The sequence below is a fragment of the Meles meles genome, chromosome 6, assembly GCF_922984935.1.
Source record: "Meles meles chromosome 6, mMelMel3.1 paternal haplotype, whole genome shotgun sequence".
Lineage (NCBI taxonomy): Eukaryota > Metazoa > Chordata > Mammalia > Carnivora > Mustelidae > Meles > Meles meles.
In genome coordinates this window covers 54,476,856-54,494,606 of record NC_060071.1, presented here as the reverse complement: position 1 = coordinate 54,494,606, position 17,751 = coordinate 54,476,856, and the positions used below count along the sequence as shown (strand labels likewise).

Genomic DNA, 17,751 nt, shown 5'->3' with positions numbered 1-17,751 from the left:
TGACTCCAGCCTGGACAAGTCATTTTAAGAATCAGGTAGAGGCATCAAATCAGTCAATAAAGTCTCTGCCCTTCCAGGAGCATGGGTGCAGCTACCTAACACAGATCTGGAAAATGAGTTAGTGTTGGTGGGCCTGGTGACCCTGATGGTCCTTTTGTGCTTGGCAATGGGCAGTATGGAGTGGAGGTCTAAGGCAGTGGCCAGGGATTCAAGGTGAGGGTAAGAGTAACTGAGGGGATGGCCATAAGAGCTGGACAGATCGGGAAAGGGCCAAATGTGGGGAGATGTGGAAGTGTGTGTGTGTGTGTGTGTAGCTGGCAGAGCAGATTCTCAAGGACCCAACCTGAAACTGGGCAGATTTGCTGGAACAGACTCCATATGCCAACTCTTTCAGGGAAAAATAAGGATGTATTCTAGGGATCTGCTAGGATGAGCACTAGACAAGACTACCAGATGAGAAATGCCATTTCCAGCTCCCAGATATTCACAATCTTGAGATCCACCCTTCTAGTAAGGGAAGGGACACTTTGCAATTTGAGGCAAGAAGAAAAAGGACACCCATTTAGCCAGACTCCTTTATGGGAAGAGGCCGATGGGAAACGGAACTTAAGAGGGAGAAGAGAGTGAGGAGGTGGTAGTTCCTCCTTCCCTTCCACTCACTTCTCCTTTTTTTTTTTTTTTAAACACCCATAGTATTCCTCCAATCTTCCTGATCCCCCCCTCTTCTTAAAAAATATTAAAATATTTATTTATTTGACATTGAGAGAAAGCACAAGCAGGGGCTATGGGAGGATAGACTCCCCTGCTGGGTCCCAGGACCCTGGGTTAGGCAGACACATAATTAACTGAGCCACCTAGGCGCCCCACCCCCAAATCCTCTTTCATCAACTATCTGCTAGAACATTCCTCCCACAAACCCCAACTGACCAGCCACTTTCTTCTTTGGGTGCCCAGGTGAGACAATGGGAAGCTGGCTGAGAAATGTATTAAAGGGAATGCATGCCTCAAAATGTCACCTCCCCTTGGAGCAGGGCACCTCATTAGCCCACATCTCCCCAGAAAAGACCCCTGATTCCATATGTCATCTGCAAGTTGGCCATCAGAACACTAAGTCTTATAGGTCCCTGGACTGACTAATTTACAATCTTGCCTTATTTGTCCCAGCCTAACCTAAGTCACTGACAGTAAACTGGATACAGGTGTTATCTTGCCTGAATGAAGGGAAGCTGGGAGTTGCCCCCTCCAAAACCCAGTTTTTCTCTGTTCTTTTTCATAAATAGCATTTTCTTGGAAAATATGGTCCCACAGTGGTGAAGTCCAGAGGGCAGTTTCTTTGGCATGTTTTCCATCTTTTTCTCTTTAGCCACTGGGGTACTCACAGGGATCAGCATCTCTGGAGACCTCAAGGTGAGAACCACACCAAGGTATGGAGCCCACTCACCATCTACCCGTTCTCTCACCACTAATGCTTCCATTGTTGTTTCCAGGACCCTGAGACAGCTATCTTTGCCATCATGTGGACACACCTTCCTACCTGGGGATCTCTGACACAAGCAGTAAGGCCCTCCGCTCCAGCCTTCTGGGCAGAATGACCTGGAGCCCTGCTTTCTGCCTCTGAGGGCTGAGGGTATAAGTGATAAAATGAGCAAGAGACTTCATCAATCACATTAAAAGTAGTTTATGTGCAGGTAGCCCCTCACCTTCCTTCGCCATTTCTTCCCATCCCTCATTTCACTAAAAAATTGTATGGTGGTCTTTGATGATCAAATCTGGTATTCCCAGGGCATCTGGGTGGCTCAGTCAGTTGAGCGTCTGCCTTCAGCTTGGGTCTTGATCCCAGGCTTCTGGGATCAAGCCCTTTGTGGGACTCCCTGCTCAGCGGAGAGCCTGCTTCTCCCTCTGATCTTACCCCCTCCTTGTGTGCTCTCTCCCTCTCTCGCAAATACATAAAAATCTTTTTTTTAAGAAAATAAAATTTGGCATTCTCCCCACCCCAGCACCTTCAAACAAACATCCATTCCCCCTTTTGGCACTGATGGTACCTAAGTAGTCCTACTGCTCTGCGATGTGGTTCTCTCCCCACAAAGAAATGTCTGTTCCCAGGCTCATTTCCAGGCTCCTGTATGACTGGAGAAGCTCCAGGAAATAGGACCGATGTGGGTGTATGGATGGGAGCTGCCTGAGGCCAGAATACCAGTATGGCTAGGATTTCCACAGTTATGCAGAGCAAGGGTCCTGCCTGTATGCGCTCTCTAATCACCACCAGGTGAGTGAACCTAAGGAGAAGTTGAGAGAAACTTTACTTAGTCCATCGTCTGCCAGAGTAGATGCTCAAAAACCAAGAATGACCTAAGGGGATTGATGTGGGCAGGGTAAAACCTTCAAAGATAGTATAAAATTTAGTATGTCCAGCAACTTCTGGGAAAGCTAGGTGAAAATATGAGGGGAATGTACTGTGTTTGCAAAGCACTGATTTCTGCCTCTGCCTGCCCTTCTCCTCAGGCATGAGCATGGATGGTGTCTGTATGTCCCCTCATGACTGCCCATAATCTTCAATGCTCTTCTGTCCTCTGCCCTTTCCTGCTTTGTTTCAACCCCTGAAGTCTTCCAGGTTAGTTGTTATCTTACCAAGAGTCTTGACGGAAAAAGGAGAAAATGTAGGTAGAGTCTAAGGCCATCCTAAGAGCATAATTTTTGGAGGATGAGGAGTACAAGAGGGCTCCATCTCAGCAACCAGCAATTAGATGACAATGTAGGGAGGTGGAGATGATTGTGGTTGGCCGGTGTTTAAGAGACAGTCCAAGCTCATATAGAAAAATTCGAAGTCTGTCTGCATATCAAGGCAAAGTTTAGGGACAGTAACTCTCTTCCATCTGCCTCCCATCTTCCCATCCCTCATTTACCAGGTGTCTCACAGCACTCTACTCCCATCCTTTCTTCCCCTTAAGACCCCTAAGCTCCCTCAACTCTTTCTTCTTTGCTCACTCCCTCCTACCTCTCGAGAGGAGAAGGGGGCAGTCATTTTCCCTCTTCCTGGGACCATTCCCCAGTGATTGCTGTGCCCTCTTAGAGTAGCTCTGCTAGAATAAACTATACCCAGTCATCAGCTTTTTGGGAAAGGCTAAGGCAGGACCCATGAACTACGTGAGGCTATCTGTTCACATTCCTTATTGCTGTAGTATTTATTCTTTTTTTTTTCTTAAAGCTTTTATTTATTTGACAGACAGATCACAAGTAGGCAGAGAGGCAGGCAGAGAGAGAGAGAGAGAGAGGAGGAAGCAGGAGCCCTGCTGAGCAGAGAGCCCGATGCAGGGCTCGATCCCAGGACTCTGGGATCATGACCTGAGCCGAAGGCAGAGGCCCTAACCCACTGAGCCACCAAGGGGCCCCTGTAGTATTTATTCTTATTGGTGAGTACTCCTCCTCCACCCCCACACGCGCCTTCATTAATCACCTTTCCCCTCCTGCCCCTCACTGCCCTACCTCTGACTTTTAGGGCTTGGCCCTGACACGCCTCTTTTCTTTATCTCTAGTCCTGAAAGTGGAAAAAAAACATCTGCTAACTTGGTGGTGGTATGCATGGAAGTTGGGGTGACGAGTAGGGAATAAAGTACGAGGGAAGGAAGCCAGAATTTGCTGTACTTGTCTTTCTTTTTTTTTTTTCAAAGATTTTATTTATTTATTTGACAGAGAGAAATCACAAGAGAGGCAGGCAGAGAGAGAGGAAGGGAAGCAGGCTCTCCGCTGAGCAGAGAGCCCAATGTGGGACTCGATCCCAGGACCCTGAGATCATGACCTGAGCTGAAGGCAGCGGCTTAATCCACTGAGCCACCCAGGCGCCCCTGTACTTGTCTTTCTAAACCTCAAACCCATGATTCATTTGCAGACTGACCTCCTGACCTTTCATCTCTCCCAAAACTGATCTGAACATCACCCCCATCATCTCCAACTTTCCCTCTGCTCCTATGCCCTTGTCAACTGTCTCCACGCCTTCCTTAGGTGGTTGCCTGGTTAGTATGGGCACTGGTTATCACGGGGTCAGGCCCTGGGTTAGGAGGACCTGGGAAAGTTGGAAGAGCATCCTTGGGGTACAAGAGTGGGTGGCACTGAGGTTTGGACAAAGAATAGGCAGCATTCACTCTCCCCTGCAATCTGGTGCCCTTCCTTCCATCGGTACCATCTCTGGCTCTCCCTCCTGGGCTCTGCTTCACCTGCTCATGTTCCTTCTCACTTGGTGGGCAGTACTCATTGCTATGTTGCTTATCCTTCTGCTCTTGCTCTATACATTCTACAAGAAACCTGGTAAGTGAGCAGGCTGTTAAGGGGATGAGGAAGTGAGAGACAGCACAAGGTTGACACCCATAAGAAATCCAGAACTACCAACAGTAACTCATTCCTCTCCTGCCTGAGAAATGAGGCCCCACCTAGTCATTCTGCAACCCACCTTCCTCAGCAGAGGTGAACTGGAGGTCTTTAGTCCAGGTGGGCACCTATCACATGGCTCTGTCCTATTCAGTAAGCTTGAATAGTGTGCAGGACCATGTCAAGAACTTCTGGTGAGGGAGTCTCTAGACCAGGGGTTGAACACTGGTGGCCTCTGGACTGGAGCTTACCTGTACAAGTTTAGTTCAGATCATACAGAATTTACAGTATTTAAAACTAATTGCCAATATTTAACATGCATCTGGTAGTTTGGGGCCTCCATCCCATGGGACACACTTAGCTGGAGCCAAGTAGTTGCTGCCCAAAAGGACAGGGCAGGTATTCCTATGTTTGTCACAGTTCTCACCTGGTCCACTTTAGTCTTTGCTATTATGTGTCTGATTCTCACAGGCTTTTGAGTTTCCAATTGCTGCTCTAGCCATAAAAGGAAACCAGCTTTCCCAAATCCAGGAGGGGCGGGGTAGACAGAGTAGGCCTCCTTGAGGAAGGATGCTCCCTGGCAAAGCAGACATCACAGGAATCAGGGTTCCCAGCTTCCCTCATGGCACTGTGAGATGGAGAAGCCTAATATTCTTGGTTTCTCCCTAAAATCCTCTCTAAAATCCCCCAGTGGGTAGGGAGGAGCTGATCTCTGTTCCTTGCTGAATCTGGGGTTTCTTTTTTCTGCAGCTGAGAAGCTTTTGAAGACATTGTGGCCTTATACCAGAGAAGCAGCAGAAGAAGAACCACTAAAGGGGGAACCTGAAACATACTTCAATATTCCTGTTCCTTCAGGCCACACCTCTGAGCAGGATTTATAGATGAATCAAAGTAGGTATACAGGAACAGGACCAGCAAGTAGGGAAACTGTCCGAGAGTAGGAAGTGACCATGGTGCTCACCTGTCCTCTGCTTTCTTCCTAATTGTGTAGTCTGAGTGGCATGTATCTTCATGAAGTCCTACAATAATATTCCCAGGATGCCGCCCTCATAGTCATGAGTTTGGCGAAATTCCAAACCACAGAGCAAAGATGCGGGTAAAGCCAGTCTCAAGGCTAGGTGAGCTGAGGAACAGGTTCTCTTTCTCACACTGCCTTCTGTAACAGGAGCCTACCTCTGATCCTTTAGTCAGCCTGCCCTGGGACCCTATATATGACTCAGTTGGATGCTGTCCAGGGGCCTGACAATCCCCCAATGTCTTCACTCGTGGAAATCAGCAGCACACACTGACCCTGTACTGCCAATAAGAGACTCGGGAGAGACTGAGCTAGGAGAAGTCCACAATTTGGGACTCAAGGAGCCACGATTTTAGTCTCTTGGTTTTACAAACTATAAGGCTATCTTGAGAAGCCTTAGCCAAGAGCCCAAGCTCCCTGAAAGTTTCCTACTAAGCAGAACCAGCTGGGTCTATAGGGCTAAAAAAAATCCCCCTCCGAGATCCATTCCATCTTACAATATTAATAGAAACTTGTAATACCCGACACTAATACAAAATAATATGCTTGATTCCCATTTACCAAATTAACTCCCCAAGCCTCTCCCCAAGAGAGGCAGAGATCATTCTTATTCTCAAATATATTCATGGAGAGGAATTTACCTTTCTACCTGTATGCCAAACATTGTCTTCCACCCCACAATTTCTGATTATAAATGTCCATGTCTCAGTGTATTTTCAACCCATTTATGGGTCGCTCCTTGTCAATGACAAAAGTGTTTATCAGCACTTTCTACTTAGTACATAACCAGAAACTTCCTCTTTTCCCAAGTGCATATAATCCCAATTTGTTTTACCTTTTGGCCCAAGTCTTACTTGATAGTCTTTGATTATCTCTGGTTTACCTCCACATCAACTTACTCATTCATTCAGCAAATGCTAACTGAATGTCCACCCTATTCTAAGTACTGGGAGATTACACAGCAATGAATAAAACAAGATAAAAATCCCTTCATCTCGTGGAGTTCCTATTCTAATGGGAGGAGCCAAACAACAAACACAAATAAAACTATGAGATTAGCAGTGCCTGGGAGGTTCAGTGGGTTAAGCCTCTGCCTTCAGCTCAGGTCATGGTCTCAGGGTCCTGGGATTCAGCCCTGCATCGGGCTCTCTGCTCAGCGGGGAGCCTGCTTCCCTCTCTCTCTCTGCCTGCTTCTCATGTCTGTCAAATAAATAAATAAAATCATTAAAAAAACCGATTAGATTAGGTGATAAGTGCTATGAAGAGAAATAAAACAAGAAAGGGGGCTAAGAAGTGCAGGAGGAGTGTAATTTTAAGTAGGATTGTCAGAAAGTCCTCACTAAAGAAAGAAAAAACATAGAGCAAAGACTTAAAGATTATGAGACTAATGGAACAAGTTCTAGCTGAGGAAGAGCTCTTGAGCAGAGGGAGCAACAAGAATGAAGATCCTGAGGGCACGTGCACCTGAATGTTTAGCAGCAATTGTCCACAATAGCCAAACTATGGAAAAAACCTAGATGTCCATCAACAGATGAATGGATAAAGATGTGATATATATACACAATGGAATACTATGCAGCCATCAAAAGAAATCTTACCATTTGCAACAACGTGGATAAACTAGAGGGTATTATGCTGAGCAAAGTATGTCAATCAGAGAAAGACAATTATCTTTTTTTAACAACTTTTTTTTTAAGATTTTATTTGACAGAGATCACAAGTAGGCAGAGAGGCAGGCAGAGAGAGGAGGAAGCAGGGTCCCTGCTGAGCAGAGAACCCAATGCAGGGCTCAATCCCAGGACCCTGGGATCAAGACCTGAGCTGAAGGCAGAGGCTTTAACCCACTGAGCCACCCAGGTGCCCCGAGAAAGACAATTATCTTATGATCTCCCTGATATGAGGAATTTGAGAGGCAAAGTGGAGGGTTTGGGGGTAGAGAAGGAAAAAATGATACAAGGTGGGATCAGGAGGGAGACAAACCATAAGAGACTCACAAAACAAACTGAGGGTTTGTGGGGGTGGGGGAGGGTGATTGGGTTATGGACACTGGGGAGGGTATGTGCTATGGTGAGTGCTGTGAAATGTGAAAGCCTGACGGTTCAAAGACCTGTACCCCTGGGGCAAATAATAAACTATATATTAATTTAAAAAAAAAAAGGAATGAAGACCCTTGAGGGGCTGGCAGATCTTCAGTGTTTAAGGAAAAACAAAAAGGCCACTGTTGCTGGAACAGAATGAACAAGGTGAATAGCAGGAAATGAGGTCAAAGTAGTAAGTGTGGAGATGCAGGGCAGATCATGGAATGTCTCACAGACCTTTGAAGGACTCTAGCTTTTACTGCAATACAGGAAGACACAGAGGGTTCTGAGCAGCAGAGTAACATAATCTGGCTTCTATGGTAATACTATTCACTGTGGCTGCTGTGTGAAAATGGAGTTTAAGTGGACAGCGGTAGAAGCAGATACAGCAGCTACTGCCATATCGGAGACAGAGAATTCTGGCTTGGTCTAGGGTGGGAGCAGTGTAAGAAGACACAGGATTCTGGATATATTCTGAAGATAAAGTCAGTGTGATTTGATGAATTGGAGGACATGAAAAACAGGTGCCAAATAACACCAGGGCACTTTGACATGAACTGGAAGGATGGGGTTGTCGAAGTCAGCAGCATGAAGATGGGGAGGAAAAAAGTTCAGTTTTGTGTATGTTAAATTTGAGATAGCTATCACGCATCCAAGTTGAAAGGCCAATTGGCAGCTAAATATTCAGAACAGAAGTTCAGGTTGGGGCTAAAAAATTGGGAGTCACCCACATTGAAATTGTTTTAATGTAGAAGAATGGACAAAAGCACTGAAGGTATGTGTGTACAGAAGCAGTCCAAACACTGAACCCTAGAGTTACTAGCTTGTGAAGATGAGGAGAAACCATCAAAGGGGACAAAGAGCAGTCAGTAAGCTAGGAGGCAAACCAGAGAATGTGTCCTAAAGCCAAGTAAAGAAAATGTTTCAAAGAGGGAGTGTCAAAAGCTGCTGATAGCCTACATGGGATGAAGCTAAATATGACATTAAAGTTAGCTATGTGAAGTCACTGGTGACCATAAGAACAGCTATCCGTGGGGACGCCTGGGTGGCTCAGATCATGATCTCTGGTTCCTGGGATCAAGCCCCTGCTCAGCAGGGAGTTTGCTTCTCCTTCTCCCTCTGCCCCTCCCAATACTCAAGTACACATGTGTGTGCTCGCTTTCTCTCTCTCTCTCCCCCGTCCCTTGCAAATAAATACAATCCTATAAAAAAACAAAAACAAAAGACAGCCTCAGTGGAGTGGACTTCTTCATAGGGAGTTGGTTGTGAGGAACTGGAACAACTCTTTTTAAGATGTTTTGCTGTAAAATGGAGCAGAAAAATGGGAAGCAACTAAAAGGGGAAAATGGGTGCAAGAGGCAATCGTGTTTTCAGATGAGGAAAATGAAAGCATAACTGTGTGCTGAGAGGAAGATCTAGGAAAGAAAGGGAATACGGACTCAACAGAAAAAGAGGGAGAACTGAGAGATGTCCTGAAAGGCTAGAGGACGGGATGGACCATCAAAGTAGTTGGACAGGAGCATGGACAGTTCGTTTCAGCATGGATTCTCAACCTTGACACCAGTGACATTTTAGTCTAGGGAATTCTTTGTGAGGAGCTGTTCTGTACATTGCAGGGTATTTTGCAGCATCCCTGGTCTCTACCCAGTAGCCCTGTCTCCCAGTCGTGACAACCAGTATCCTCTGGGGAGCAAAATCAATCCCAACTGAGTATATAGTAACAAGGATTTTTTTTTTAAAGATTTAATTTATTTATTTGACAGGCAGAGATCACAAGTAGGTAGAGAGGTGGCAGAAAAAGAGAGGGGAAGCAGGCTCACTGTCGAGCAGGGAGCCCAATGTGGGGTTTGATCCCAGGACCCTGGGATCATGACTTTAGCCGAAGGCAGAGGCTTTAACCCACTGAGCCACCCAGGCGCCCCTATAGTAACAGGTATTAACAACATACTGTTAATACAGGAACAGAAGGGAAAGCAGAGTACATTGGAATAAATACTGGAAGGTGGTTGGATGTAGTGGTGGAAGCTCATGAATGTTCTGATTGTTTCTATCTTCTAACATAGGAGCCAAAGAGTGAAAATCAGGGGAGACACAGATTTGAGGGGCCAGAAGGTATAAAATGGTTACTGGAAAGAAGGCGAGTGAAAGGACTAGGGTATACTGTGAGGTGGCCCAAGTTTCAGGATGATGCATTTAAAGCAAGACGAGTTAGCCTGGCTGTTTTTCGCAAGCCCTTTCAGCTGCGTGGCTCTAGTAATCAAGTATGTGAAGAGTTCAAGTGTGACAAAAGCAAGAAAGTCAAGAGAGGTGAGGCATTGTAGTGAAGTGCTCATAACTGGAGTTCAGCAGGAGGGGAATGAAGACACATAGGGGATGAGGTCAGTGGAAAGGAAAATCAAAAGATTGCAGGGCCTGGTTGTCAGACGCAGTCCACTAAAGGAAATGAGCTGGAAAGACAGGAGGGATGTCTGAGATTGAGATATGTGGGGCTATAGGTCTAGACTAGGACCAAGGGAATGAGTGGTTACAGGAGGGGCAGGGGGACAAGATCACGGGAAGAACACAGAGCTGAGACCAGAGCATTAGAAGGATGATCTACACAGGTACTAAAATCGAGATCTGGGTTGTTGTTTTTTTTTTTAAGATTTAATGTATTTATTTGAGAGAGAGGGAGAGCACGAGTGAGGGGGAGGGACAGAAGAAGAGGGAGAAGCAGACTTCCCGCTGAGCAGGGAGCCCAGCTCGGGAATCCATCCCAGGACCCTGGGATCGTAACCTGAGCTGAAGGCACATGCTTAACCAACTGAGCCATCCAGGCACACCTAAAATCAAGATTTAACAGGAGCAGCTGTGGCATGGTATAGTCTAATAAATGACATGTGTTTCAAAGCTAAGGTGTGGTAGGGATGAGAGGGAACAGACAACACAGAATGAAGAAAAATGAGGACACCCCCACCACCACCTCCAGGGCCAGTGGTACAAAGGATGTGGGGGAGAGAAAACAGCACCACTAGAGGTGGTAGGAGAAGCAGAGTCCTCAGGAGAAACCGGGGCTCTGAGCAGGAATGTAAAGAGAACATTCAGAAGAGAGCTTGAGGATATAGGCAATTTTACGAATAACCAGCTATTAGTTCCAAAGAGCACAAAAGAATTTAAGGAAAACAAAAAAAGGGATGGAGAGTAATGGTTATTAGAGTGCAGAGCTGGAGGTGCCTTGGTAGTTTGGGACCTCTCATGGTGACTAACAAACAAGATAAAGCCCAGATGACATTAGTTCTGGCAGCTGGGGCAGGGAGGGAGGGATCCAGGGCACCCCTAGGGGCCTGCCCCTGGAAGTGGATGGAGGAGTATGTAGGAGTAAGTGCACGGAGAAGAAACAGTTTTGCTCTTTAGTTACAAATTAGTACAAAATGAGACCTGGCTCCTGGCTATTTTGAGGCAAGTCCTGAGAACCGACCTCAAAGAATTTAAACGAGATGACAAACACAAAGCAGTCAGCATGAAGCAGGATACTAAAATAGTATTAGTAATGATAATATTATTATTAAGATGATGTTAGAAGAGCACCTAAGATGGCCCCTCCATCTTAACTTCAAAGCAGCAGCCCTGAACAGTTGGCCAAGGCCCTGCTCTGACCCTTACCTCCTTACCCACTCACCCCACCAACAAGAATTTATCCAGTGCCAACCCGGTGCCATTCTTGATTAACACAAGCCAATTACCAACATACAAAACCAAAAACAGTTTATTGCTGAGTCAACCTGAGGTTCAAACGATGGGAGACAGGAGTCCATAGCCTTGCCAGGACACTCAGGTCAGGACAGAGATCAAGGCCCAAGTTCCCATAGGCTCCACTTAGGGCACTACCTACTCTGATCCTGTTAACCCTGTTAGTCCCTCCAGGTCACTTCTACTTCATCTGTCCGATACCTGTGGAAAAAAAAACACAGAAAACCTGCTGGAGAGCTATCCCTTAGAAGTTTCCATTCCTCTCTACCCTCATGATTCTGGACCCTCTTCCCTGTTGATTTTTGCCTACCTCCCATATAATCCTATCTACCCCTGCCAGGAGGATACACACCTCTGTGTGATCCCAGAATCACTAAGGGGGGTCCTGTGTCCTGCCCGAAACATCTCCCAGCCAGCCTGGGCTATCATGGCTCCATTGTCAATGCAGAATCTGGAAAGAAAAAAGATACGAAATTTGGGATTCAAGGGTGAAGAATCATAGTAATTGGAGGAAAAAAAGAATAAATCAAGAAAGGGAAAGGGCCGTTACCTCTCATCTGTGGCAAAAAGCCGGGCTCCACGTTCCTGGCACATTGTCTCCATCATTTCCTGCAGCCTCAAATTACCTATGAGGAGGTAGGGGGTAGGTAGCCCTTTCTGTGTGGTCCAGCTGTACACCTCATGTGTATTTACTTACAATTATGAAGTAGAAGTTTGGGGGCAAGCTAGGAAGCAGAAACTTCTAATTTTCCCAAACCCTTAAGAGATTTAGACTAGCAGGAGGAAGACACTAAGGTCCAAGAACAGGAAAGAGGCGCACAGTTCAATGATACATACACCCCACACCTCCCACGATGAGGGCCTCCTGGGAGCCACAATGTGCCATGGCTCGCTCTGTGATCTCGACCAGCATTGCAAACACGGTTTCCTGTGGGGGAAAGATTAAGGTGAGAACACCAGAGGGGATCCTGGTTCTGTTCTACTACGTAAAAGCTCCTCCAGACCCAACTGGGTCTCTCCCAGCATTTTATCCCATTACCTGCAGAGAGAAACATAAATCCTCAGGAGTACACTCGCCTGTGGCCAGCATGCGCTGGGCTACATCCTATAATTAAAGAAGAAAATAAATAAATAAATAAATAAATAAATGTATGGTTTGGGCATGACATGAGAGCAAAAATTAGTGTGCCTGGAGGATCACTGTGTCTCACTACAATTCCACTTACCAGCATGTCTACACCGCACTTTGCCTTTCACTGGCACTGAGCTATGGAATGGGCAGCATTTATTTGGGATTCAATAATCACAAATGTCTGCCTGGCACCCCCAACCCTCCCAACCCCTTCCGCGGCTTAACTTTCTCCCTAATGCTTATCATTATCTGACCCTTATTATGTTATTATCTTCTGCCCCCACTTGTTTCTTTGTCACTACCACCCCCCCCAATAGAATGTAAGTGCCAAGTAGAAAGAGATTTTTATTTTGCTCTATGCTGTACTGCTATTGCCTGGAGCAGTGCCTGGCACACAGATGTTTAATAAATATTTGCTTAATGAATTTAGTTAGCATCATTAACACAGACCAGAACTACGCTACAGACAGGAAATACAATAGTGAGCAAAACAGGTACGCCTCATTAAAAAGCATGGCGGTGCTCTCTCCTCACCTGTCCCACACTCACCTCAATGAAAGACAGTATCCCTGAGAATGAAACGTCCATCCCCTTCACAGTATATGGCAGCTCAACTAGCTTCTTGCCTCTGTGTGGGAGTGAGTGTATGAGGCATGAAGCCTTTAGTCAGCTGACTGCTCACCCTCCAAAGCGCTCCCAAACCTCCTTACTGTATGTACAGGAAATCCCAGAAGACCCACCAGTCAGCCTTCTCCCTCTTATGTAACCTTACCGCTTTGCCATCTGTTCAATATTGTAGCCTGGACTTGGGTCATTAGAAATCTAGCAGAAGGAAAAAGAGGATGGAATCAGATATTCAGAAAGCATAAGAAACTAATTCACTATTTCCTACTTCCATTTCCATGGCTCCCCAGAAATTTATCCATACCTTGTGTTTTTTTCTAGCCCCAGTGGCTTACCTTCAGCACTCGAGCAAAACGATCCAGACAATTACCCACAGCAATATCGATGGTTTCCCCAAAGATGCGGTAACGATGTTCTGAATATGCAATCACCTAAGGGTGATGAGGATGTCCATGAAACCTCAAGTCTGTAAAGAGGAGTATTTGGCTTTGGGGAAGAACATAGCAGAGGATCAACATGGCCGCTGCAGCTTCCAATAAAAAATGGAACAGAAGAACTCACCCAAACCCTGAATAAGTACTTTTTCATAGCTCTTATCTCAGAAGTTTACATGTACCCTGAGGATTCCCAGAGCAGATTCCTAACCTACAGAAGGCAGCCTAGGTCAGGGTAGAAGCAATTCTCATTTCAAATACATTTTTCTAGCTTGGAGGTTCCTAATACATCCTTTAAAGGCAGTCTTGACACTATGGACTTTCCAGCTTAGAGGCACGGAACCAGAGTCCTTCTAGACTATTCTACCAGGGCAGTGTTATTTGGAAACAACACAAGAGGCAGAGTTGAAAACCTCCAAAAATCCTTTATTGGATCACACTAATAACATATCCAACTCAGCATGGCAATCAACTTATGTTCACTCTTCACATATGACCAGCTTCTACCAGAGAATATCTACCACCCAGTGACATGCATACTTCTGACATTCAGTGTTTCCTTAAGACCATAAGAAGTCCTTTTCCCTTTCCGATGCTGCTGAGGATTTCCTTCCATTCTGATATAGACTGTAATCTGCTGTTAAAAGGCTGGCCACAAAAGGGAAAGGGGAAAAAAAAAATCCTGCCTTTCTACTTCTCTACACAATCATCTTCCCTGTTTTCCCACCTTAACAGGTTTCAAGAGGGAAGAAGAGAAAACCATCACTGCTTCTCTTCAGTAACTCTTGCAAGGCTCCGTTGCTACTGTGCACACCCCAAGTCCCTAATTTTGTATGCCATACTTCGGGCCCCTGCCAGCCACATGTCCTCTACCTGTAAAAGTTCCCACATCATTTTTATAGGAATATGTGCTTCATCCTAAATAACTATGTCACAAAATGAAGTTTTAAGCCTTTCATTAGCTGGGGAGGATGACTTTTTCTGAAAATAACCCCATCAGGTGTTCCGTGGGAAAGAAAGAATAGAGTTCTCCAATCACAACCGAGAAAGGTCTTGTATGGTACTCCAAACAACTCTGGCTTCACCTATAAACTTAAAATGCCTTCTACCACTTATAAAATGTTTTTAAAATTATTTCTATTTTCACACTCTTAGATCAATAACTTCTATTTACTACCAGTAACATAAAACAAAACATGCAATTATTGTGAAGAAACAAATCACATAGTGCCCCTTAGTTTTAATTGCTAAGATACAGAGAAAAAATAAGCTTCAGATTAACAAAACAAAGAAAGCTTTCGTTATTTTGAAGGCTTCCATCTTTACCATTCTTTTTTTTCTAAATTGGGAATTTCTTATCTTTATAACCACATACATAAAAACCATGTAAGGGGCGCCTGGGTGTCTCAGTCACTAAAGCTTCTGCTTTCCACTCAGGTCATGATCCCAAGGTCCTTGGATCAAGCCCCGCACTGAGCTCCCTGTTCAGGGGGAAGTCGTCGGCTTCTCCCTCTCCCCTGCTTATGCTCTCTCTCTGTCTCTCTAATAAATGAGTACAATCTTTTAAGTAAATACATACATACATAAATAAATGCCATCCAGTATCTTGATTATCCTGCCCAAACCTGCAGTATTGCAAACTTTCCTGTCTGTTTTCTAGTGCATAACATTTTAGGTTCAGATGAGCCCAGCTTTGTTCTTGCGGGTGCCACACTGAGTACATGAAAGTTGCTGGTACAGTGCCTTAGAAATTACGAGGGAATGATGGAGTACTCCAAATACCTGTGTGTTTCCTCCACTGACATACAGCACAGTTGGGCTGGTGGCTCCGGTGATAAGGCGACCCATCTCAATGTGGCCTATACAGTGGTTCACGCCCAGCAATGGCTTATTCCACAGCTGGGCCACAGTACGGGCCACAACAGCGACAGAAACCAGTGGGGCACCCATGCCAGGGCCTAGGGGGACAGAAATGGGAGTTAGAATCCTATGGACACTGGGAAAAACAGCTGAGGAAAGTAAGGAATGCAAGAGGTGAGGTTGGGGTAGTGGTGGTAGGAAAGGAGAGGAGCCGGCTCTTCTAACCTAGCCAGGTTCCAGGTATATTCTTCCATTGTCAACCACTATCCCAGCTATACCTTTGGTGTAGGCAATGCAATCAATATCCTGGGAGGTTAATCCAGCCTCTGTCAATGCCTCCTGTAGCAGGTCCAGGATAACAGCTCGGTGATGCCTAGCAGTATCACCTGGAAGGAATCCTAGGAGATGGACACAGGTCAGAGATCACAGGGTTTTTCTAGAGCAAAGGCAGGTAGACTTGCCTATGGTTTTGCCATAGATTCCCTGATCCAAATTGCAATTCTCTACTCTTCCTGAATAAACCCATTTTACTGGCAAAGAAACTGTTTTTTGTTTTGCTTTGTTTTTAACATTTACGCAGTGTAGGAAGAGTCCCTTTCACTCTCCTCAAGCATCTTGTCTTCCAGGTTTTCAGATACACTCTTTCTAGCCTATTCAGCTAGGCTGACCAGCTCTCCAGAAATGCCCTTCTTCATACCCAACTCCTACTCAGCCTTCAGGACTCAATTCAAGTGAAAGCTACCTTTCACTTCACCCTTTGGTGATCTTCTCTGTGACCCTACAAACCCCATGCACGATCACATCTTTATACTCTCCACACCACATTAGACATATAACAATTAGAGCATTATAATTATTTGTAGTTCCCCAGTTTAACCATGAGCATCATAAAGCACTGGCTATTTATCTTTGTAATCCTGGTGCAAAAATGCCTAAAGGAGTGACTACTAAACACAAGATACATATTTTCTAACAAGTAACCCATCAAAACATCACCATTTCAGGGAGGCTTTGCAGGTATATGCAAGTCAGTTGCCTTCTCCTTTATATGCAGGAGTTTTAAGGGATGGTGGATAAAATACAATGTATGAGGGGCGTCTGGGTGGCTTCAGGCAACTGCCTTTGGCTCACATCATGATCCTGGAGTCCCCGAATAGAGTCCCACATAGGGCTCCCAGCTCCGCAGGGAGTCTGTTTCTCCCTCTGACCTTCTCTCCTCTCATGCTCTCTCTCTCACACATAAATAAATAAAATCTTTAAAAAGATACAACATAATCGGGGCGCCTGGGTGGCTCAGTGGTTTGAGTCTCTGCCTTCCGCTCAGGTCATGATCTCAGGGTCCTGGTACCGAGCCCCGCATCCGGCTCTCTGCTCAGTGGGGAGCCTGTTTCTCCTTCTCTCTCTGCCTGCCTCTCTGCCTACTTGTGACCTCTCTCTCTGTCAAATAAATAAATAAAATATTTGGAAAAAAATACAACATAATAACTTAGAAATAACATTTGTTAGATGAGTTGTAATATGTTTAGTATTTTCACTTATTTCTCAAGACCCAATAATGCTGATATTATTATTTCCACTTAAAGAGTCAAGAACATAAGCCCCAAACCAAATATTGAACATGAATATTACTGTTCCTGTCTAACACCCAAGGTGGAAGTCTCTACGCTCCTCATTCTAGATAATTCTGATTGCATCTGTTAATACTGTTCATCATACTGTAGTTTTGTTCCTACGTCCGACTCCATAGCGGTTCCTAATATATACTCTTGTATCCAGCACCCAGCTGACGATGAGTATATAAAAAGCACTCAATAAAAGCAAAAGAAACCCAGAAGATACAGGTCCAAGTGCCTGTGACTCTTCTAACCATCAACCCGTCATGTTCATACTGTCACATAATCTCAGAGATTCGGAGCAAAAACCTCTACAAGCGGACAATGCGCCCCACGCCCTACTTTGCTAGCCTGCGCTTCGACAGATGGAAAGTGCTGCCGTGCCGAGGAGCGCGCGACGAACTCTAGTTCTCCACACACGCACCTGTGCCCGGAGGCGTGACGTACGTCCGCCGCGGGTTCGCCAGCACCGCGCCATCCCGGACCACTCCCACGCCAATCTTGTTAGCGCTGCCTTCAAATCCCAGCACCGCCGGCATGGCGGGGACTGAGAGAAAATGTCAGCGGGGCTGGCTACCACAGGAGCCGTAGGTAGAGCCCTCACCAGGCCGCGCCGGGCCGCGGATTCCGGAGCGCGCAGGAAGACTCAAAGCCCAGGTGCCAGGCAGAGGCGCGCACCGAAACGAGCCCCAAAGGGTTCCACGGCTCGCTTGCCCGCGCCAGCCCCACCCCCGTCGTCCCGGCGACCCATCAAGGCCCCTTCAAGGACCTGTCCTTCTAACTGCCAGGGACGCTGAGCCGGCATCTGCTCCTTACATTCCTAGCCATTCCTTTACTTCTCTCCCGTGGCCCAGCCCAGACACCTCCACTGATTTTTTTCCCGCTCTTGCCCAGCACTGGGAGT

General features: G+C 45.9%; 1 protein-coding gene across 1 annotated transcript; it reads right to left on the bottom strand.

The window, feature by feature from the left end:
* Positions 1-11,182: 11,182 nt before the first annotated feature.
* LOC123944142 (O-sialoglycoprotein endopeptidase) lies at positions 11,183-17,644 on the bottom strand. The gene is made up of 11 exons (XM_046008968.1): positions 17,272-17,644; positions 15,513-15,632; positions 15,157-15,332; positions 13,276-13,371; positions 13,089-13,138; positions 12,866-12,944; positions 12,224-12,289; positions 12,022-12,112; positions 11,735-11,810; positions 11,537-11,635; positions 11,183-11,385 (listed from the first exon to the last, which is right to left on the bottom strand). The coding sequence occupies exons 1-11, from the start codon at positions 17,384-17,386 to the stop codon at positions 11,346-11,348; spliced, it is 1,008 nt and encodes a 335-aa protein (XP_045864924.1). The 5' UTR covers positions 17,387-17,644; the 3' UTR covers positions 11,183-11,345.
* Positions 17,645-17,751: the final 107 nt, after the last annotated feature.